This window comes from Electrophorus electricus, chromosome 11 (assembly GCF_041902795.1).
Source record: "Electrophorus electricus isolate QZ-2024a chromosome 11, ASM4190279v1, whole genome shotgun sequence".
Lineage (NCBI taxonomy): Eukaryota > Metazoa > Chordata > Actinopteri > Gymnotiformes > Gymnotidae > Electrophorus > Electrophorus electricus.
The window spans coordinates 9660619-9684444 of record NC_137507.1 but is presented as its reverse complement, the minus strand read 5'-3'; the positions used below and the strand labels follow the sequence as shown (position 1 = coordinate 9684444).

Below are 23826 nucleotides of genomic sequence, written 5' to 3'. Positions count from 1 at the left end.
GATCGGTTTGCTTTTTTTTGCTGGCAGTTTCAACTCTGCCATTTGCCTCTGAGCTGGGACGCTTTCTTCCGTCATGCAAGGCAAACATCGTCAATAGGTGGATGATGGATGACTTCCAGTAAAACAAGTTGTGACTTTTTAAAATTGTAAAATTCCGCATGAGGAAAAAAACCCATTTATTTTGCCTATCTGCCATCTGTCTCCGTACTGACTGAAGGAGACGGCTCACGATAAAAAGCCGACTTGCCAGCACAGCGTTCTGTTAGAGCACATTAGGTACCTCTGTGTGTGTTGGGTGTGTGAGAGAGAATTGCTTATACCGCTCTCCCAAGACCACAGTGTAAAGCACTCAAAGTTTATTAAAGCGTTAGCTGAATGGCATTAGGGAAGAGAGAGAGAAAAAGCAATTAGACGTATTTCAACAAGGGCTCTTTACAGGCCAAAATACACAACATTACAAAACAGAAAGTAGAAAACAGCACTGGTTCTTATCCTCCACAGCATCTATGGTAACAGGGGAGGGAGACAACTGTGCTCCCGTGTGTGTGTGTGTGTGTGGGGCTCACTCTGCCTCCCTCTATTGGCTAAATGCTGGATGTGGTCATGTCTGACTAAGACAACAAAAGAACAAAACTGTTGTGTTGAATGAGTGAAGCCCAGTTCTCTGTGGACAAACTGCTCTACTTTCAACTCCTGAGCAGAGTGCACTGAACCTTAATTGGGACATTTGTGAATTTGTCACCTGGGTGGTGGTGGTGGTGGTGGGGTTGGAAGAACATTGTTGCACAGGTTTGTCTGACCGCACCATGCAAAAGCGAAAACAGTGCTCATCACACAAATGTTTATAACCTTACAGTCATTAGACTACTAATGAATGGTTTGAACTTTGAGGCAGATAATGTTTCTCTGAGACTCAGCTCTTTGCAATTTTGTTTGTGGGATTGATGGCTAATATGAGCTTAATCATATCTATATGCGTAACATTTTGTCATGTTTGTGTATGCAAATAAAAAGAGTAACTGAAGCATGATATTGGGAGCAGAGTTCGTGGCAAAGACTTCTTCCTGCGTTTGAAGTGTACACGTATGTGAAACCTAAAGGGACAGGTCAACTTGAGGTTGTGGAGGACTGTCCAGATGTGTTCGGATTGGTTCGGACATGGGAAATGTCCGACGCTCAGGCAAGCAGCTGAGAGTTCCTGCCCCTTTGTCCGCGCCAGGTGTCTCCAGCAGGGACGCCGGGCCGCTATCCCCACACCCATCTCTCTGCCTGAGAGGACTTGAGTTGGACCGACTCGCTGTTCTCTCCTTCCACCTGCTTCTGAACACACAATGCAGCGCGACATCAGGAGGTCGCGTCCCTGAGAGCTTATAAACCTGCCGCACACGCTGGCTGAGCTCAAGAGTCGAGTTTGTGCTCAAATATCCACATGATTTCCAATCAAACGAGTTTCATTTCAGTTTAGCTTCCAATGGTTCAACTGCACAAAAACTAATTTATCTGTATGCAACATCCAGAACTTCCCACTTGGTGATATTTGAAGTGAAAAATGCCCCTGAGTTATAGCTACAAACTAATGTATATTAATGTGCTCTCTAACCTTGCTGGCAATGGCCTTCAGTTTGCCCAGTAGTGACGGAGTGCTGGAATACACGACATCATCTTCGTTCTCTTCTCCTTCTCCTTCCGCCAGCGCGCAACTGTCTGCTGCTGGCAATTCGCATTCCTTATTGGCCGACATCACGAGGCGGGAGTACTTGTACTCCAGCCTATTGGAGAGGAGGGTTAAAAAAAAAAAATCAATCACCTTCTACTTTCGTCAGTTATAATTGGTCTTGGACCTTGATTGATGCAGGGTTATTCACCTCTTGTTTTTCTTCCAGAAGTAACATGTGAGAGAAATGAGAAGGACAGCCATGAATGCTCCGCCCCCTATTCCAACCTTCAGCCATAGGGGAACTGCTTCACAGGGGGCGGAGCTCTTCTCAGGGAGCGACACCCCTTCAGTGCAAAGCTTTGGCTCGTTCCACACATACAGGGTGTCCTAACGCAGAATGAGAGAAACGAGGGAGCAGCAAAAAACTAAACATTATTCATATGACCTCATGTTAACCCACTGTCTTTTGTGTATTGAGATGTTTATCAGCGCTGTGTGGGTGACCTGTTGCTTTAAGAGGGAGGGAACTCGGCTACCTGCGTGCCTCCCTTGCATGCACCCTCGATGGCGTGGTAGTCTGCGTCTGTGCAAATGGGACACGCGCTGGAACTCTCCCACAAGAAGTAAAACGCACAGCCATCACACGTGCCTGCCGGACACTTACTGAAAACATATGCAAGACACGTTTATAGTTACACGCTACATGGCGTCTACGTGGCCGTGTTTACGGTAGCATGCACGCGCACATACACACCTTGATACGGTGAGGTCTCCACGCTCTCCTTTCTCAAGACTGCAGCGCAGTGTGATGACCGCAGTACGCCCCCGTTCACAGCAAGACGTCACCTGTGGAGAGCTTAGACAGAAAGAGTAGAACACACTCCAAATGAGCCCAGTGAACACGCCACTGGCACACGCAGCTGGCACACACATTCCCTCACACTCAGGATTTCACTTAAGCTTCGTTAGGAGGTTCTTGTCATGTCCTGTTATAAATGAAACAACTAACAACGGACACGTAAATAATGTCGTTTTATAAAACGGCTTCCATATCATGGATAAAAAAAATTTGCTATATGAAACAATAATCTAAATAATATTTTAAAAACTCAGAATGGCTTTTATTCTGCAACAAACCGATAAAAGAAGTGGATGTCTGGAACACTCTCGGAGGTTTCAGGGAAGAGGTCGGCTCTAACGTTCACTCCATTCAGAGCAGTGTCCACCGTGGCTCCTGAGAGACACAGAGACAGACGGAGACGAAGACTCCGCAGGTGTTAACGGATGAGGATGAGGATTAGGTCAGGTTTGAAAGGATGGAGGTGCTGGATATTGCAGCAGGGCTGTCCTGTGGTGCCAAACCTGCCTTCATCTCTTCACCTCAGTCAAATCTGCTCAAACGCCTCGTTACATATGACTCCATTTACTATTTCGTACTATGAAACATCAACTCATTGTTATTCAGAATCTCCGGAGGAAATTATTAAACTAAAAATGACATATAAATATGTGTACAGCAATGGATTATGGAAGAACAACATTCAAAATCAAACAGGACAGATGCTACAAGCACAGACGCAAACATTTGCTTTTTATTATTATTGTTGTTTTTGTTGTTTGTTTTAGTGATGCATTTTGTGAACTAAAATGAAGATGATGTATTTATATTCTGTGCTATTATTCCATTATAGACTGGTGTGTCACAATTTAATACTGCATGTCACGGAAGGCACACCGAATCTGTGGGTGTCGGCTATGCTAATGAAGGCCACAGCTCACCAAGGAAGGTATCAGCCAGGCTAATGGACTGGGACGAAAGGGCCATCCTGAAGCCCCGCCCATCAGCTGGGATGATGGTTGATTGGCAGACGAAAGACTCCACGTAATTGCTGAGGCTAGCCGACTCGCTCCTCAGGTCCTTGGTGGACAAATCTGTGACGTTGTCCGTGCACACGGCCACCTTCCTCCCCTGCAGTGCGCACAAGATGGTGAAGTGTCACACTTGTGTATGTACGTCACATTCACCTTGTGTTTGTATGGTGACAGCGAAACAGTACAGTGGGTATTTTTTGGCAGGTACCATTATAATAAATTAAGTAATTCCTAATATTTCTTTTTGATTAGGAGTGTAGTAATATTCAGTTATTGCCTTTAAAACATGGTAGAGTGGTAGATCCTCATAAGGGCATTAACAGAGTAGCCTGTGTGTGTGTGTGTGTGTGTGTGTGTGTGTGTACCTCAGCTCCACACAGACTGATGTTGAACTGGTGGTAATATTTGGTTCCCTTCGAGGTGAAACTTGGTCCATTCATGATGGATCCCACTGCACTCAAGGCACTGAGATCATAGGTCAGAGTTCGGTTCTGGTCCGTATGGGAGAAGGAACAATCGCTGAAACAGGCAGTGTGTTCCTGCAAACACACACACACACACACACACACACACACATTTACCATACAGTTTGATATCCATTGCCACCTTGAAGTCGCATCATTGCACACACACACACACACACATTTACCATACAGTTTGATATCCATTGCCACCTTGAAGTCGCATCATTGCGCACACACACACACACCTTATTGCTCCTGCTGCCGGGCCCACACGGTTGGCAGGCCTCCTGGCTGTAGATGTGGTGACCGGACAGGAAAGTGTCAGGTGGGCACTCCTGGCACTGCTTGGTGTCCTTGTCTATGAAGTGGCCGGGGGGACATGGCACGCAGGATGACCCGCCCTCCTGACTCACCAGGGCGCAGGCGTGGCAGGATGAAGCTGTACCATCTATGGCGTTGGTGACCGTGATGGAGTAGATCTTTACGATGTCATTAACATAGCGACGAACCTGTGAGAGAGAGAAGGAGAATGATCTGATCATCTGTGGTTAATGGTTCTAATGAGAGAGCATGGTCTTGGTCCTGGTGTGGATGTTTACGTGTGCGTGTATAGAATGGGACTCTGAGTTATGAAGACATGTCCGTGCTTACATCCGAAGGCTTGCTGGTGCGTTGGAAAGCCCAGGTATAAGACACGGACGCGTTCTTCGTCATGATGTGTGTGTACGCTCGTCTGCTTTTGGTGCCCTCCCATGACTCCACCACATTTGTGCTCTTCCTGTTCACGTCCTGCAGCCAAACCACCCCGAGTCAAACACACACTGACAGGAAAGACCGATGATCTGGCACACTGATCCATTTATCAGTGGGAGCCAGACCTGGAAACCCATTCTTTACTTCTACAGACATGTTACGGACCTTAGGGTGTCACTCTGGTTACCTAGGCTGCCATAACTACAGTGATATTACATTGGGCACATAAACATACACACACACACACACACACAAACACACACATGCACACAATGTGCAATAAGCTTGCCATCATAAAGTAGAGTTCGCAGTCTGCACTGCAGATGGTCTCGAAGATGAACGTGATCCGTCCAAACTCTCCGGCTGTCACCCCCGCCAGGGAGGTGGGAAGCCTGCCAACGAGCCAGTGAGAGCAGCACCGTGAGAGCCTGCTGCTACACCTTCTACACCTACTGCTACACCAACACCCCACAGCAGCTGGCCTCTGGGGTTTAATCAACTGGTCAGCTCATGTTGAGAAAATGACAGTGTTTTAATGTGTTGTGTTCACTAGAGGATGCAGACTCACTTAAACCCGGACACTCTTAGAGTCAGGATGAGATAGTCATTGTCAGAGCCTCCGACTCCACTGCGGATGTGGTCCCCGGCTACGTCCCAACCTGAACACACACACTCATATGCATCCGCTCTGGAGCCAGTAAGGCGGTGGTAATGTGGCGTACCATAGGCTAAGTCTTCCTTCTTACCATTCATGTCATCACACTTGGAGTTGGCCACGTTGAAGCAGGATGTCTTGATGTTGCGGGGTAAAACATTCCACCACTTGTACTCGTAAGCCAGCGATGGCTCTGTTCCTCCAGGACACACCTGACACTCTGGCCAGAAATACAGGGCCATCCATCAGACACTTATCTCACAGGAGTTAATGAGCAGAACTGTTGCAGCTTCCTTTGGGGTGTGTGTGTGTCATCTATGTGTCCAACCACGTTGGAGCAAAGAGCACGTTTAGAATTCCTACACTATATTGACACACTATTAATGTATTAAAATTAAATGTTCTTGAACACACAGCTGCGGATGTTATGTCTCGGCACCTGTGGTGCCGTTGGAGTACGTCCCAGGTGGGCAGGGCAAACAGGTGGACGAGCTGTGTGTGTAGAAGCCTGGGTTACAGGGGGGGCAGTCCTCCTTCTCTCCTGACGGGGGCAGTGTTACCGCTCCGGTGACGCCGTCTTCCACACACACCTTTGGTTCCACCCACCGATACAACACCTGAGTCTGAAATTTTTCCATAGCATTCAAAGCATTATTATGCTGATGCAGGAAGAGAGTGGTATGTGCTTCTCTGGGTTTGATTACGCATGTCTTACTTTGCCACTGCTGTCACAGGCCGTGTGAATCTGAAAGTAATCTTTGTCTGAGCACAGAGGCCTGTCCTTACACTCTGACCAGCCTTCCTCTGATGGCATAGAAAGAGCAGTGTCATGGGTTCTGGATTGCTTTCACTACAAGGGATATATGTAGAAGTGTATATGTGTGTGTGTGTGTGTGTACCGGAGTACTTTGTCTCTGGGCAGGGGGTGCATGAGCTAGCTCCTTTGCCCGAGTAGGTGTTCCTTGGGCAGAGATCACAGGAGGAGGAGCCTGGAGTTTTACTGAAGGTTCCAGGTCTGCAAGGGAAACACTCAGACGTGTATGCCACACCTGCAAACACCACACACACACACAAATAATACTCATTCAAATAACCTCGGCTATTGCCAACTTTTCAAATTTACCCTTTAGTGCCTTAAAAAAATAGACTTTAAGCCAGTTTGTCTTTCATACCTTCGATCTGAATGTTTTTCAGCAGCACAGGCTTCACTGGTTTGCCTCCCAGTAGTATACCTGTGGTCCTCCAGTACAGGATATTAGTGCCCGACTTCAGATTCACCTACAGATGGCGAAGGGATCAACACACACATAACCATAAACAACAAGTCACACGTGCATGCTAACTAGTTAAAGACGGCTCAGCACTTCTGACACCCATAACGTAAAAAGACCCTCAGAGACCCTCTGAGCACTCACTGACCGTATGCGTTCCCCATTCACCATTAGATGTGAGCTTGATCCACTTCTGGTCTGCCGTCTGGTCCATTTCCTGGCACTGGTCATTCTGAATCTGGATCAAGGAAGTAGAACTACTTAATTAGATCTTTAATTGAGGCCTACCTACACTAGCCTACACTATCTACACTAACTGGGCATTGTTGAGGAAACAGTAGTTGGACTCACAAAGAACTCAAAGAAGACGTTGTTGTCGACATATTGGTAGTCGAAGGAGACAGAGCCCTGTTTCATCAAGTGGACTGCATAGACAAGTGAAACCGTGCACTCATCCCGATTAGACTCCAAGTGAGTGCCCTGCGGTGTCCAAGACGAACTGTACACACACACACACACACATGTGCACGCACACACACATGCAGGCACATACAATGGTGAGGAATGGAACTTCACTGGGAGCAGAAGTGTTAGCAGTGCAGAGTAGTGTTTCTGGGTCATGTTAGGGTGACGCACTTATTGCAGGAGAGACTCTCATCTCCGGCTCCCTCGGGCTCCATGTATGTGGCCAGACTGCTGAACCCAGTGGGGATGGAGTCCCATTGGTCAAAGCGGACGCCGCTGCCAAGAGAGTAGGATCCAGCGGCACAAGCCGTGCACTGCTGAGAGGACATCTCCAAAAACTCTCCTGTTTCACAGGAGAATGCTGGAACACACACACACACACACACACACACACACACACACACAGAGAAACCGGCTCACTGTATGAGCTACAGCTTAGTAATGTATAGTACATCAGACTGATTTATTTAATGCAGGACTGGTGAAGCACAGGAGCACACGCTTAATTAATTGCTACTGTAAAACTGGCCAGGCTCCATGCCACATTCTCTCAAACATATACATATTCACATGCATGTACATGCACACACATGCTCACATACTCGTATATGCATGACTAGACACACACACACACACACACACACACACAATCCCAAGACATGCCATGACTTACTGCAGTCAGTTCCTCTGACTGGCTCAGGCAGTCCCCTGCAGCTGGCCTGTCTGTGAGGTATGGCCACCCTCCAACGTGAGCTGGTGCTGTCACACTCTGTGTACTCAAAGTAGTAGTCTGTCTGGGACACACACACACACACCCACACAACAATGTTCACAGGCTACACGAAAGACAGTGAACATCTGTGCCCAGTCACAGCACAGCACAGAACCATCTAAACGATTCATTATATAAATGAATCCATTTCAGCCTTTCCCTCCCATGCTGTGTTTATAGATACCAGGAGTAAAATTTTGGCCAGTGCAGCTGTTCATTCAGTAGTGAAAGAACGGATCATTTACCTGAAAAAGCAGGAGAGTTTGATAAAGCAGGGCAGTTGGCCAGATTACCCGTTACTCATGACTGTCCTGCAGGGACGCGCTTTATCTTCTATTGGACATTCTTGTTTTTGGCCTGAGCACACTAATTGAGCTTTCTGAACGACTATGCCATTGCACACACACACACGTGCACTCACACACACGTGCACTCACACCCGCTCTTTGAGAGCAGGAGGAGAACAGTGGGGCTCTCTGACTTCTGTTCCTTTGTAGTCACCAGGGAGATCATAGAGAGTCATGTGACTGTTGTCATGACAATTGCTCATGTCTGTCAGGAAATGTGAATAATAATGAATTGGAGCCTGACTTATACTGATAACAGTCCAATGGGAATAATTCGCATGGCACTCTGCGTGTATGTGTGCGTGCGCATGCGCGTGTGTGTGTGTGTGTGTGTGTGTGTGTGTGTGTGTGTGTACATATGTGTGCATGGTGAGAAAGTGAATCTCTGTCATGCTAATCAGTAGTCCTTCCTCTAAAAGACACTGGAAATAAATTGTACTCTGTAAGACCCACCAGCACTTCCAGTACCAACAGGGCTAAGTGACAAAAACCAATTTGCAACCTGTCTCCCTGCGAGTTCATAAATGACCGCTGTGGTTTAGAATGTTGACTGAGATATATGAACATGGTGCTCTTACACAAACAGTTTTGAAATTAATATTTCAAAATGGAGTTTGTTGTATTTCAATTAGTGTAGAAGTGGCCACAGAAGTAATTGTCATTGTATTTGTAACATGATAACGAACGGTTCATAGATGACAAGTGCAGTCGTTAATCGTGTGTAACAAAGCTGAGCAACAGCGCACTTCTGAAGGTCTTTCTGCAGTGACATGCAAGCGCTAAGCCCGGGGCCACTGTCTGGGGAGTGTTTGTTACGGCACACATGAGAAGCTGAGTAGTGCCCCTGCTGCATAAGCCCTATCCATCACACACAACTGTGTGTGCGTGTGTCTGTGCGTTTGTGTGTGAAGGTGCTTAGGAGTGTGTGTGTGTTTGTAAAAGAAAGTGAAAGAGACAGCAAACACTGTTAATGAGATGTTGAAATGGCTCTGGCGTCTAACAGCAATTACATCTGACCTCACGGTGTGACAGGAGTGGTCACAGTTAACTCACTTTACACACTCAGACAACAGAAGTGAGAGCATATCCATTTCTTTCTTAACTCAACCATGAACCATACTACGAACAGCTGCTTCAAACAGTCCTATTAATATCTGAATATGTGTGATAATCTTTTTATTAATGGCACTGTTGATCACCTTGATATCCTCACTGACCAGGGTACAGATGTTTAGCTTATTCTGACACTACACACTAGCATGTTCAGGCGGCGTCAATAAAACCTGTTTTCATTAGTGTGTTGTGTGCTCAGATTTTGTGTGATTGGTCATCTGCCCTCCGTCATCATACGATAAGATCCTCGTTTAATATGTTTCCCTAGTATTTAATCTAACAGCAGTATACCACATATATTCCCATGTCTATTTTCAGCAGAAACACAAAACCTTCATAAAAGTACATCATGCGTATAGGATCTACCACATTTTAATTTTTGCAAGCTAATGTTATTTTGATCTGCTCCTAATTTCAGCCAGCAGGCCTAGAATTACAGACGATGTTTTTTGTTTTGTTTTTTTACAACCAAAACGAGTTTAGTGCGTATTTAAATATGCGATTGTGTGCAATAATACTGACAGCATAATGGCAAATGTGTTGTTTGACAAAGGCAAAACACTGACTATAATAATCACGGACTATAACGGCGACCGTGTCCGCTCGCCTTTGTCGCGCGCTTACCTCTTGACACAGGGGCAGGTTGCCTGACGCGTGCAGCCACGGGAGAGCGCAGAGGAGAAGCGTCGCAGCGCGCACGAGGAGACGCACGAGCCATCGCGTTCTCTTCTCCATTTTCTGAGAAATAGAAGAAAAACGGGGGGCTGCTCGGGACCAGACCTAACGCCCCATCAGCTACGTGGGAGTCGCGCAGCTCGCTACGACAGCGCGCTCTTGTCTTCTCGGTATTAGAGCTCTCTGACGTCACTAGATTCAGGTCTCTCCGCCTTGGTGGCAATGGAAATGACGATCATTTCGTCGCTGACTATAACATATAATAGGAAATAATTCGTCTTATGAAGTTCCTTCATAATGCATAAAATGACAAAGTGGTCCCAAATTTTGGATGTTTAAATTACCACGTCAGATGACAAACGTGTTTTTCGTTTCTTAGAGAAATATTATTTGAGGTTTACATTTATATTGGCGTTTACTGATTTACTTCTAAATTATAGATGTCCTTTAACTGATGTTCACAGACACCATTAAAGTCTCAATGGCTTAAATACAGTGCATTTTAGTAAATGTTTGACTCCCTTATACTTTACCCCTCATCCATATATAAACTAAGTTCCCTCTTGTGTTTATACCAATAAAGTGCAATAGATCTACCCTTCGGCTATTTATAGATAACTGGCCAAAGCTAAATTTATACTAAAATCTGTCTTTTTTCACCACATCATTCTATGTTGCCTTTAGATTATTTGTCTTGGTTAGTCATGTTTTTACTTTTATGAAACATGGTGTTATGCTAAGAATAAAAAGATGGCCTCTGGTAAACACCAGAGAATCAAACTCTTTAAACAGAGCACTTTTAAGTGTGCTACATGCAGATCTGAGACACTGCACTTACAGACTGGAGCTGCCTTTCTTTCTCCAAGCTTAGAAATGAAATACACTTTGAAATAAATGTTTAATTTATTATTTAATGACTAAGAGTGATAAAATAGAAAGATATGAAAAAAAGAGAGAAGCTTCGCTTCTATGTCGCCTCGCTCCTCTACCTTCTCTATTACACTACTGTACTGCCCTACAGGAGGAAGTATAAGTGATAGTCCTTCTCTATTACACTACTGTACTGCCCTACAGGAGGAGTATAGGTGGTGATACCTATTACGTTGCTGTACTGCCCTACAGGAGGGAGTATAGACGATAGCCTGTAAGTGTCGGTGCCAAGCCGAGGCCCCCTCTGGCCACCAGAGGGAGGTCTCGAGTCAGGCACGCCACTAATCAAGCTTAACGCCCAACAGCTGGGCTAGGCCTACATAAGCCCAGTGAGCCAGTCACTCAGTGCTGGGTCTTTGCCAAAGTTCTGAGCCAAGCTCCTAGCTGGTAACGTTGGGTATTGAGGTCTGTGAGCTCTTGTGCTACACCTCACTTCTGCGCTGCAAGGGTGTCTAGTTTTCCCCCTCAAATCTGTCTCCTTCCTAAGGTTTAATTTTGGTTTGGTTTTCCCCAGGGCATTAGGGCTGCCATCCTTCCCGTGGCGTCCTTGGTTCTCCCTTTTCCCACACTCGGCGTGGTGTTTAGTTTTTCTCTCCCTCTAGTTTTGTTGTCCTCCATTCCTTTGAAGAGCGATATACACACAGGTTGTTTTATGACCGCCGCAGTCTAGCGGGAGCTTGTTCAACAAAACGGCTAGGGTTCAACTCCCCACCTTTGGTTATTTACTTTTCTTGTTGGGCCACTCCGGTCTGGGAGCACCAAACAGACATATGTTCCACTGCGGCAGAGTTTGCTGCTGCGGTTAGCAGACTTTTGACCGTCCAGTCACTGGTTCCTTAATATACGCCAGAAAGAAAGAGCAGTGGCTGATTATGCAATCAAATGCTGCATTATGGCGGCCAAGAGTAGACGGAACCCCACATCGCTTTCCATCAGGGCCTCAGCGAGGAGCTTAAGGACAACCTGGTCCACCGTGATACTCCCGCCTCTCTCAATGGCCTGATTGACCTGGTGTTGCGTATTGTCAACTGCATACGGGAGAGGCATAGAGCATGGGGACCAGAGATCAGTCGAGGCTCCTCGCACCCTTAGCCCCGTTCATGTGCCTGACAAACAGGGAGAGTCTGGATCCCAGCCAATGCAGCTCGGACACACACCCCTTTCCCGAAGTGAGTGCGACGCTCGGATGCGGGAGGTGAATTGTCTGTACTGTGGAAGCTCAGGTCATCTCCACCCAGCTTGTCCCGAGCTCTGGGGAAAAGACAATGTCCATCAGGGGAGGGAGGACCTCTGATGGACTCAACCTGTCCTCCCTGAGCTCAAGGGTTGTTCCTCAGTACCACAATGGGTTGAGAAATGTCTGAAACACATCTCCAGGCATTTGTGGACTCAGGAGTGGCGGGCAACTTTCTCGACGCTGGGTTGGCCAACAAGTTAGCCCTGCCACTGGTCCCACTGGAGGAACCCCTACCCAATGCTGCCATCAATGGCCGGTCCCTTGCACAAGGGGATGTTAGCCATCAGACCCACCCAGTCAGCCCACACACTGAACATATTGCACTGTTTATTATCCATGCTCCTGATTTGCAACTGATTTTGGGGTACCCCTGGTTTCAGAGACATAGCCCTCAGGTAGACTGGCTGAGCCGGTTGGTGCTGTCTTGGGGTTCGATATGTCAGACATCCTGCCTGCAGCCACCCAAACCTTTGTCTGGGGCCGGTCACAATCCCAATGGTCCAGACCTGTTTCGAGTCCCCCAAGAATACTGGGACTTTAGGGAGGCATTTAGCAAACAGAAGGCCCAACTATTACCACCCCACCTGCCATATGACATGGCCATAAACCTCCTCCCAGGCTCCAGCCCCCTTAGAGGTCACTTAGTCTCCCTTTCGGGGCCCAAACATCAGGCAACGGATGAATATATTCAGGAAGTCTTAGCCCTAGAGTTCCTCCGGCCATCGCCATCTGCTTCCCTGGCTGGCATGGAGTTTTTCTTTGGCGGGAAGAAAGACGGTGGATTATGCCCCTGTATAGACTACTGGGTCCTTAATAAAATGACTGTCAAGGACCATTATCCATTGCCCCTCATGACCTCAGCATTTGAGGCACTGCAGTAGGCCTCCATTTTTACTAAACTGGACCTGCGCAGCGCCTACAACCTAGTGAGAATCTGAAAGGGAAGACAGCATTCATCACCCCCTCTGGGTGCTATGAATACCTAGTTATGCCATTTGGGTTGATGAATGCACCTGCCATCTTCCAACAGTACATCAACGAGGTCCTAAGGGAAACTCTTGACAAATATGTGTTTGTCTACTTGGACAACATCTTAATATACAGCTAAATGGTAGAGGAACATGTTATCCATGTTAGGTGGGTCCTCCAGCATCTACTTGAGAATCAACTCTTCGTCAAGCTGGATAAGTCAGTATTTCATGGACGACATCTTAATATACAGCTAAACGATAGACGAACATGTTATCCATGTTAGGCGGGTCCTCCAGCTTCTACTCAAAAACCACTTCTTCATCAAGTTGGATAAGTCAGTATTCCATGCCCATACCATCCCATACCATCTCCTTTTTGGGATTTGTCGTCTCCCACAACAAGTTGCGCATGGACCCTGCCAAGGTATGGGCTATAGAGAACTGGCCTAGACCCAGCTCAGTGTGTCTGGTCCAATGCTTCCTGGGCTTCACGAATTTTTACCACAGGTTCGTTAGGAACTTTAGCGCAGTTGCAGCCCCACTGAACGCATTGACCAGGAAGGCGTCTGGTCGGTTCTGCTGGTCCACCAAAGCCCAGCAGGCATTCGAAGAACTGAAGTGTTGTCTGATCAAGGCTCCCATTCTTCAGCTCCCTGATGCTGAGCTTTCATTTATCATTGAGGTGGATGCATCTGAGGTGGGCATTGGTGCAGTTCTGTACCAATGGTCAAGAGAGGACAAAAAACTGCATCCCTGTGCCTACTTCTCTGGGTGTCTGTCCCCAGCAGAACAGAACTACGATGTGGGTGACTGCAAATTACTGGCGGTCAAGCTTGCGCTCAAGGAGTGGAGGCACTGGCTGGAGGGGGCAAAATACCCCTTCGTGTTCTGAACAGACCATAAAAACTTGGCTTACATACAGCAGGCCAAGGGACTTAATTCGCGCCAGGCCAGATGGGGACTGTTCTTTGCCTGGTTTGATTTTACTTTACCATACCGGTCGGGCACTAAGAACATTAAACTTGATGCCCTCTCCCACCTTCTGCTCCACCCTCAACTCTACGATGTGCCACATCGTAGCGCCAATCCAGTGGGGGTTGAGAAGGCAGTACATCAGGCTCTCCTTGCTGAACCAGACACAGGTGAAGGCCCACCGGGACGGTTGTACGTACCTAAGACAGCTAGAGCTCAGGTCCTTGAACGGGGACATGCAGCCCCCTTTTAGGCACACCCAGGACTCACACGGACGCTTGAGTTTCTCCATCGGTGGTTTTGGTGGCCACGCATGGAACCCGATGTCCAAGCATTTGTGAACTCCTCTCACACCTGTACTCAGTGCAAGGACCCCAGGACAAGGCCCGCTGGTCTGTTGCACCCACTGGCTGTCCCGTTGTGCCCTTGGTCTCATCTGTCACTTGATTTTATCATGGCCTTGCCCCCATCAATGGGCAACACAGTGATTTTGGTGGTCGTCGAAAGGTTCTCCAAGGCCGGCCGCTTCGTTGCACTGCCAAAACTGCTATCTGCAAAGGAGACAGCTAAACAATTACTCACACAGGTTGTCCGTCTTTATGGGCTTTCTAGCGACATCATGTCAGACTGCAAGCCTCAATTCACTAGCTGGTTCTGGGGGGCCTTTTGTCAGTTGTTGGGGGCAGAAGCCAGCTTGTCCTCTGACTTCCATCCCCAATCCAATGGCTAGACCGAGAGGGTTAACCAGGACTTGGAGTGCACCCTCCACAGTCTGGCCTCTTTCTGCCCATGCTTTTGGCCTGAGCACCTATTATTGGTGGAGTTTGCCCACAACACCCTGTGGCACTCCTCTTTGGACATGTCACCATTCAAGTGCCAATTTGGGTGTGCTCCGCCCATGTTTCCTGACCAAGAGGCCGATGTGGGTGTATGGTCTGCGGAGCAGTCAGGTGCTGCCGCTTAGCCTTGTGAAGAGCACGCAGGGCTTTCTTATCTGCTGCTACTGCTCAAAAGCATTACGTTGACACGAGATGCCAACCAGTGCCAACTTATCGGCCAGGATAGCAGGTTTGACTATTGGCCAAGGACCTGCTTCTGTGTGGTTATCCCCGCAAACTCACTCCTTGCTATATTGGGCCGTTCAAAGTCCTTCACCGCATTAACACTTATCACCTTGCCCTTCCACCATCATTGAGGGTCCACCCTACTTTCCACGTGTCTCGCCTTAGGCCTGTATCATGTTCGGTGGGCTCCTCCGACCTGGTGGGTCTGCGCATGGTGGACAGTGCGCCGGCATACACGGTCAAGCATCTCTTCAACGTCCAGTGGGTTCATGGTGGAGTCCAGTATTTGTTGGACTGAGAGGGATATGGGCCCGAGGATCCTGGGTCCCCTCCCGTCACATCCTGGACCGTGAACTCATTTGGGCTTTTTGGCGAGATTGTTCGGCTGGCCTTGGGACGTCAGGAGCTGCACCTTCCTTGGGGGTCCTGTAAGGGTCAGTGCCAGGCCAAGGCCCCCTCTGACCACCAGAGGGACGTCTCGAGTCAGGCACACCACTAATCAGGCTTAATGCCCAACAGCTGGGCTAGGCCTATATAAGCCCAGTGACCCAGTCACTCAGTGCTGGGTCTTTGCCAAAGTTCTGAGCCAAGCTCCTAGCTGGTAACTTCGGGTATTGAGGTCTGTGAGCCCTTGTGCTACACCTCACTTCTGTGCTGTGAGGGTGTCCATGTTTTTATGCGTCCCCTCCCCTGTCCAGTTTTCCCCCTCAAATCTATCTCTTTCCTAAGGCTCCTAAGGCTAAGTTTTGGCTGGGAAGTTTGGTTTTCCCCAGGGCATTGGGGCTGCCATCCTTCTCGTGGTGTCCTTTGTTCTCCTTTTTCCCACACTCGGTGTGGTGTTTAGTTTTTCTTTCCCTCTAGTTTTGTCATACTCCATTCCTTTGAAGAGCAATATATGCGCAGGTCGTTTTATGTCCGCCGCAGTGTAGCAGGAGCTCATTCACTTTTAAAACAAAATGGCCGGGGTTCGACTCTCCACCTTTGGTTATTTAGTTTTCTCGTTTACCTGTTCCACGGTCTAACTGTTCTGCACACAGGTCCACCATTAGACCGTGGTTACTCACCCAGTAGGCTGTCAGTGTCATCACCTACACCTGCTGTACTGCCCTACAGGAGGAGTATAGGCGATTCCCTATTACGTTGCTGTACTGCCCTACAGGAGGAGTAAAGGCGATTCCCTATTACGTTGCTGTACTGCCCTACAGGAGGAGTATAGGCGATTCCCTATTACGTTGCTGTACTGCCCTACAGGAGGAGTATAGGCGATTCCCTATTACGTTGCTGTACTGCCCTACAGGAGGAGTATAGGCGATTCCCTATTACGTTGCTGTACTGCCCTACAGGAGGAGTATAGGCGAGTCCCTATTACGTTGCTGTACTGCCCTACAGGAGGAGTATAGGCGATTCCCTATTACGTTGCTGTACTGCCCTACAGGAGGAGTATAGGCGATTCCCTATTACATTGCTGTACTGCCCTACAGGAGATAGCTCATTTCTCTCCTAGTCCTGTGTCCTGTCCTGCAGGATTTCTGACCCAGTACCACCTTGACCATGCTCAAATTTTAATGAAGGCCACAATATCGTATAGTAAGAATACTATACGGGGATATAGTTAAATTTGGGCAAACAAACCCTTTCAGTTGTGTTATAGGCCTGCGAAAGCAAGCATGAGTTAAGTGCAGGATTTGTATACAATCTCTGTAATATAGTGAAGAGGACTAACAAAATGAAGCCGAGAGCATATAGCCTATTTAAACAGTTCTTCCTCTTGCCATTTTATTTTCTTATGTTCCAAAATAAATAAATAAATAAATAAATAAATAAATAAATAAATAACAATGCTTTAATTTGAATCCATAAAAATTAAATGAAACGTCCCTAAATCTGAAATATGCAGTGACTTAGACACAGGACCTTTAATAATTTTGCCTGGGATTTAAAGTTGCACCTAGACAAAGACCTATAAGCAATACATAAATTTTTTACATAAATAAAGTGATACAGTGATGACCTTAAGCTAATGCTTTTTAAAAGTAGGCTATTTAGAAGGGGGGGAGTACATTGGATATGTATTCTTGTTTATATCAAAAAATGAAGAGCTCATTGTTGAAACAAGAAAAATATTTTTAAAACAATTATTTCACTGGGTCTCTAGAGCTGGTTCCTACTGCTTTAGTCTGTTGACTATATGAATAGGTTATCGGATAAACTAAAAAGAAAAACAAAGAAGGGTTATTTGCGGGCATAACTATTAGCAGGTTTATGCTAAAATGAGCATAAAATAACTGCCAGAACTGTAAAAAATAATAATAATTATGCCAGAGCGAGATGTTGTTTCACTTCACTTTACTGCTGATTATTTAGGCTATAACATTTTAGTTTAGATATTAATGAAGAAGCACATGGTGCTATTTCTGTCGGAAGTGACTCGTGACCATTTCCGGTGTGAGTCTTTTCCTCCATCTTCCTCCATCCTGGCACTTGCCTTCATCCTGGTCCCTGTGAAGTGCCCGTACCCAAAACAGGAAGTAAGGATCAAAATCAAACATTAAAAACGCTCTCTGTCGCCGTGGGGAGATGCCGGATTCCGCAAAGCGCGTCTCTGAACCTCATTTCGTGAATGTTTAACGCTGTGACATCGCCGGCAAGACACAGCTGAACCTCCAGGCGAACATGGCGTCTTTTTTTCCCCTGTCTGCTACATTTTCTAGCATCTGTCTAGCGGAGAGAGCTTGCTGAGTAGTTGTGAAGTTGCGATGTGATGTGTCTGTATCACTAATGCTGTTGACTGTGCAGGCATCGAGGTCGCTTAAAACTCATTTTTGTTGTCTGCTTTATCACTGTTAATTTAGGAAAGGAAGGGTTTTTAGCCAGCAGTCATTGTACATCACTAAAACATTAAGATGTACCAGATGCCACGTTATGTGGTATATTTGACGATCGCAGAATTGTTTTTATTTTTAAATACTTTGAATAAACCACTGAATTGTTGTGGGTTTTTTGTTTGTTTTCTTCTCAAAACTGGGCCAAAGCATGTTTTCTATTTGAAAATCGGCATGATGCATAAGATTTCAGAAATGCTTTGGTTATCTCATGGTTTGTATTTTTAAAAGGAAAGAGTTAGCCAATCCATTCATTTGGTGTTTCATACAACACACAGGAGTCATAGACCGTGTACAGGATGCATGAGGATGTGAGGTCAGGGTGCGCGTTTGCCCTTGTTTTCCAGATTTGAGTATGAACGCAGGAGATGTCTCAGGTGCCGTTACCCTGGACTCAGTCAATTCTGTCACCCTCACCCAGGACACTGATGGCAACATCATCTTGCACTGTGGTCAAGACGGTGAGTTTGCGTATGGCAATCTTTGCACCATTTCTTTGAAAGAATGCAGATGTGTGGAAATGGAAGTAAGACACTTTGTGCAAAACGGTGAGGAATATTTTTTCACATGGGATACGCAGACGATGGCGATTTGGGGTCAGATGACGAGGCAGAACCGATTCACAAACGTGTGCGACTGTCCAATGAGGAGGCAGACGACTCTCCGGCCACTCCCCCCAGCTACTCTGTGGTCACACTTCCAAGTGAGTACACGCACAATATAAATCTACAAACTGTATTTGACAAATATACCATTTTTACATTGATATTCTAGTTTCAGAGAGTGATGAGAGCTTCGAGCTGACAATGACCGCTACAGAGATGAAAGATGAATTGGATCCGGAGAGTGAAGCTCAAACGCAGGTGCCAGCCTACGTTCCACTGACGGCAAAGTCCCTGCCCAAGTGTACTTGTGTGAGATGTAGCTGGCTAAATACCACCACATACAGACTGAGAGAAGTGTCGTGTATAAATTCTTTGCAGGATAAGAACTCGTCCTCCCCACGGAAAAGTGATGATGTGTCAGCTGTAAGTCAAGCTTGGTTTACTACAAAAGAGGACAAGGACACACTAGTAAACAAAGGTGTGTCTCTGACTTATAACACGCACACTCTTAACCAAAACCTATTTACATCTGAAAAAATAAACCACCCCAAGATGTTTACATGCGCACACACTCGTGAGATGCTTTTCTGTCTTTAGGTCATAAGTGGAAACAGGGTATGTGGTCAAAAGAGGAGATTGATATACTGATGAATAACATCGATAACTACCTCAAGGTAAGACCATTCGATTTGGATACTATCTTTTAAATATTTTGTAATATATGCATTTGTCTGTTTTTATATGCAGTCATCATCCACTTTGTTGGAAACACCTACCTTAAGTGCATGTTGTAGGTACTCAGTTGCAGAGTGCATATGTGGGTGGTGAAATATTTTAAACACAGTAGAGAGATTTTTTTTTTAAATTTTTGTTAAATTTTGTTTGTGTAATTCTTCTTTCATTGGCTGCTGTGTTCTTAACTTGGCAGCAACGCTGCTGTTGCTGCTGCGCTACTTCCATGTCAGTGTCACTGCTGTGTTGACAAGGCAGCAATAAAAATGCTACTGCAAATATCTACAATGTCTTGTTTTTAAACAGTTTCATTTTCCATATGCTGTCGAAGTGCAGCACTATCATGAGACCGCACAAACATTTGGAGCTCCATCAAGAGCACACGCTCGTGGTGGTGAGAACGGTGACGGGCTTTCAGACGCCCCGGCTGGGGTTCGCGCTCAAATATGACTTCTCTGTTTGTGGAACTGCAGAAGCGTGGGATCCAGGACCCCACAGAGATCATCTTTGAGATGTCAAAGGAGGAGAGGAAGGATTTCTACCGCAGCATTGCCTGGGGTTTGAATCGTCCGCTTTTTGCCGTGTACCGACGCGTGCTACGAATGTATGACAATCGCAACCATGTAGGCAAGTAAGTGAGGAGCGTATGGTTCATGTTGTCATGTGTGTTTTCTTAAGTGTGTTTTCTGCTGTAATACTCACAGACAAGTTTGTCTGCATTTCCAGATACACTCAAGAGGAGATTGAAAAACTGAAAGAGTGAGTTCTGATATGTTTGTCCTCCATGCAGATTTCAGTGCGTCATTTCCTATAACTTCATCTTTGCTTATTGGCTTGATTTAATGAAAGTGTGTGTGTGTGTGTGTGTGTGTGTGTGTGTGTGTGTGTGTGTGTGTTGGGCGGGATGGGGGTGGGGTCAGGCTCAGACAGAAGCATGGGAACGACTGGGCCACCATTGGTGCAGCTCTCGGCCGCAGCGCTTCGTCAGTAAAGGACCGCTGTCGACTCATGAAGGACACCTGCAACACAGGTCAGTGCGTCCAGCGTGTGGACTGGCCATCTGCTCGCTTCCTCACTGAATACTGAGGCTGGATGCCAGACTTAACAGCCACATAACTTCTACTCTTCTCCCATTAGAGTGCCTGACATTAACCTGATCTTTTATAATGTTCAGTTCAGCTGTTCAGTTACACCATGTTCGTTGTCTTTATTCTTGCCTCAGTCTTTTCCGTCTGTTCTTTCTCTCTGCATCAGGCAAGTGGACCGAAGAGGAGGAGAAGAGGCTGGCAGAAGTGGTACATGAGCTGACGGGCACCGAGGCAGGCGACGTGGTGACCCAGGGCGTCTCGTGGGCGTTGGTGGCCGATCTGGTGGGCACGCGCTCGGAGAAGCAGTGCCGCTCCAAGTGGCTGAATTACCTGAATTGGAAACAGAGCGGCGGCACAGAGTGGACCAAGGAGGACGACATGTGCCTCGTGCTCAGGTCTGGGTAGGCGCGGGAATGTGGGTTTCATACAGTCAGTGATGCGTGCCTTTGACTAAGGGTCAGTTGTTTCAGATTTTATGTGTACTGATGTGTCTGGCATGAGCGAATGGGTGTTGGCAGCATAGCCAGTGCTGGATGGGAATGAAGGTAATTGGGGTGCGTTTGTGTGTAGGATCGTTGAGCTAGGGGTGGAAGATGAAAACGAAATTAACTGGGATGTTCTGGCCGAGGGGTGGAGCAGCGTGCGCTCGCCTCAGTGGCTTCGCAGTAAGTGGTGGAATATAAAACGACAAGTGTCCAATCACAAAGATCTTCCCTTTCCTGGTAAGTCAAAAACAAACTAAAAAAACCAAAGCTGATATCACAGTGCCTGTGCTGAGATGTGCGACGCGGTATCTTTTCGCTGTGCCTTCACGCGTTCGCTTGCTTTGTGTGGGTGTGAAGTGTTGTTAAAAGGATTGCAAGATGTGGTGGAGGCTCCTTCGTCTGCAGTCAACAAGGTTGTGGTGGTGGGCTCGCGCTCTGCTAGCGCCTCCCCCAGCCCGGTCGCTGCGCTGCAGATCCCCGTCCAGATCCCCGTCCAGATCGCACACGTGGGTGAGGGAAGCTCTCTGACGCACCATGTCTGGACGCACGCGTGTGGCGATATAGCTCGAACACAGCACATTTGGACACTGCGCGTTTAATGCCGGTACCTCTTATGTGTTTAGCCTCTTCTGACAGTGCGAGTGGCGCTTCTGATGGTGGGACCATTACCCTGAATTCTGGAGCCCTGCAAACCTTCGAACTTTTGCCAGTGAGCATTGGCATGCGTATAGAAGCTCGATCATACGATTGGTGGTGTGGCCTCGCTCCAGGCGCCGTCCGCGGGTGACTGTTTGTGTCTGTTCCTCTGCCTCCTCCTCTTCTCTAGTCCTTCCACTTGCAGCCCACTGGAACTCCTGGTACCTACTTGCTGCAGACGGGGTCTAATCAGGGCCTGCCACTCACGCTGTCTGCTAATCCTACTGTGACACTTACAGCTGCAGCGTCCCCGGGCTCACCGGACCAGATTATCCTACACAGCCTTACTGTGAGTGTGTGTGTGTGTGTGTGTGTGTGTGTGTGTGTGTGTGTGTGTGTGTGTGTGTGTGTGTGTGTGTGTGTGTGTGTGTGTGTGTAGGTGGGCTGCGTATGTATTGGCAAAAACATTTTTAGAGTGAATGAATTACACCTACTAAATTACGGTTATTGGCTTTTATTTAATATCTCTCTCTCTCTCTCTCTCTCTCTCTCTCTCTCTGTGTGTGTGCCAACTGTCAGGCGGACAGTCTGAGTGAGAATGTTACAGTGCAGATGTCTCACCCTGGTATCATCATTCAAACTGTGACCTCAGAAGACCTCTCGGACCCTCTGAACCAATCGGAGCTAGCAGTCGAGCAGGATTTGGCCAATGAGGAAACTGCTGAAGGTTCCGAGGGCCCAAAGCAGAGGGAGGAGTCTAGTGAGAAGAGCTCAAAAGCCATTCAGGAAGTCTTGACAGACAAGGTACCAGAGATGGAAAAGAAAAACTGAATCTCTTTCAGTGCTTCTTTGTGGATCTCATTTGGTCCTTGGACAGGAATAAATATAGCAAAAAAGGGGGTATTGGATGTTGGACACTAATTACAGTAGATTTACAGAAAGGGCCCAGAGACAGTCTTGACTCTGTAGAGTTGAAGACAAACAGTTTGCATTCATTTCCCGGTAAAGAGATGCTCTAGTATTCCCTAATCAGATGTAATCCCCTTCTCCTTCCAGCCTCTGGGTTCTAAGGTGAAGGAAGAAGTGGAGAATTCTGGGATAGCTAAAGGTGCCGTGCTGATTGTCCCATCGCCGAGCAGCTTCATCCCGTCCAGTGACATCACCTCAGACTCTGTGCTTCCCCTTGGAACACTGACGGGTCAGAGTCTGCAGCTGCTGTTCAATAGTTTAGTGAGTTCCTCCCTTCGGCTAACCCTGCGTCTGTTTAACAGTTTGTTTCTGCGTCCGCCCCCAGATCCCATTTTGCAGAACCAGGAAGAAGGCTCAGACTAACGTCTCCCTTGCAATGGAGGTGCTGGCTCTGAAAACAGGGCCGTAGAACTCTATCAGCTACAACTCTAGTCCAGTGTGGGAAAACGCTGCATGTTGGTTATGGACAGACAGGCTGCCATTCTGAATTCATCTTCTCAGTATTGAAGTATTGCAGGTAGCATACATGGGCCTTCTTAAGACTTGGCAGTTTGTTCAATCTAGAAGAAAGGAAATTGTGCTAAAATAGATCAATGAATTGCCATACCAGATCCTAACACCCCTAAAAGGGTGTTAGATTTGACAAACTGATTCTAGTATTTTTGAACATTTTGAGCCAGTTGTCACAAATGGTTTACTTTTATGCATAAAAAACATACCTCTTTTTTTTTTTCTTTTTTTTTCTCCAGTATAAAATCTATACATTTGTCATAACTCTGACATGGACATGAAGGTAAAGTTTTTGATGGTGCATTTAATACAATTCTCACACTGTTTTGAAATATAAATATTTTAATGTGTTTCTGAATACAATTCTCCCACATACTATTCTTATTTTATGGAACTTTTCAAGATGCACTGGTTTCATGTTCAGTTACTGAAACAAAGTCTTGTGGACAGCCATTAATTTATCAATGGGATACATTTTCTATGCGAGATGCTGTTTTTGTGTTTATTTATTGAATAAACAAAATGTCATTCACCATTTGTCACATTGCTGGTGTGTCCAGTTGCACGCTCGTATCTTGTCCGTAATATATTTATCGCGTTGGGTCCCGTCAGCTCCATCTCAATTATCTTACCTGTTCCTCTTGCCTCCTTCAATGCATTGAGATGCAGGCTTCATTTAAGATATCATCTACACTAGGAGG

At 46.7% G+C, this 23826-nt stretch overlaps 2 protein-coding genes across 6 annotated transcripts; one reads left to right on the top strand and one right to left on the bottom strand.

The window, feature by feature from the left end:
• Window positions 1-1174: 1174 nt before the first annotated feature.
• On the bottom strand, window positions 1175-10220 carry elapor2b (endosome-lysosome associated apoptosis and autophagy regulator family member 2b). 3 transcript variants are annotated; one of them, XM_027021284.3, is made up of 22 exons: window positions 9994-10220; window positions 7811-7931; window positions 7309-7498; window positions 7024-7171; window positions 6821-6910; window positions 6574-6679; window positions 6301-6450; window positions 6117-6205; window positions 5841-6024; window positions 5493-5621; window positions 5315-5405; window positions 5036-5138; window positions 4645-4782; window positions 4239-4502; window positions 3895-4068; window positions 3437-3626; window positions 2795-2891; window positions 2412-2513; window positions 2194-2320; window positions 1866-2044; window positions 1601-1769; window positions 1175-1317 (listed from the first exon to the last, which is right to left on the bottom strand). In XM_027021284.3, the coding sequence occupies exons 1-22, from the start codon at window positions 10102-10104 to the stop codon at window positions 1246-1248; spliced, it is 3024 nt and encodes a 1007-aa protein (XP_026877085.2). In that variant the 5' UTR covers window positions 10105-10220; the 3' UTR covers window positions 1175-1245. The 3 variants fall into 3 exon arrangements, with proteins under 3 accessions (XP_026877085.2, XP_026877084.2, XP_081579025.1); XM_027021283.3 differs by having other exon boundaries at window positions 1175-1320; window positions 9994-10219; XM_081722899.1 differs by having other exon boundaries at window positions 1175-1320; window positions 7811-7927; window positions 9994-10218.
• A 7428-nt stretch (window positions 10221-17648) lies between these two features.
• Window positions 17649-23657, top strand: dmtf1 (cyclin D binding myb-like transcription factor 1). 3 transcript variants are annotated; one of them, XM_027021291.3, is made up of 17 exons: window positions 17649-17746; window positions 18448-18561; window positions 18681-18803; window positions 18875-18963; window positions 19084-19183; window positions 19303-19379; window positions 19911-20068; window positions 20164-20196; window positions 20358-20467; window positions 20692-20926; window positions 21096-21247; window positions 21368-21520; window positions 21634-21719; window positions 21837-21995; window positions 22226-22450; window positions 22703-22844; window positions 22941-23657. In XM_027021291.3, exons 2-17 carry the CDS (start codon window positions 18456-18458, stop codon window positions 22976-22978), a joined length of 1986 nt encoding a protein of 661 aa, XP_026877092.2. In that variant the 5' UTR covers window positions 17649-17746; window positions 18448-18455; the 3' UTR covers window positions 22979-23657. The 3 variants fall into 3 exon arrangements, 2 of the variants coding, with proteins under 2 accessions (XP_026877092.2, XP_081579684.1); XR_014126100.1 differs by having other exon boundaries at window positions 17672-18561; window positions 22941-23132; window positions 23365-23657; XM_081723558.1 differs by having other exon boundaries at window positions 17672-18561; window positions 20692-20920.
• Window positions 23658-23826: the final 169 nt, after the last annotated feature.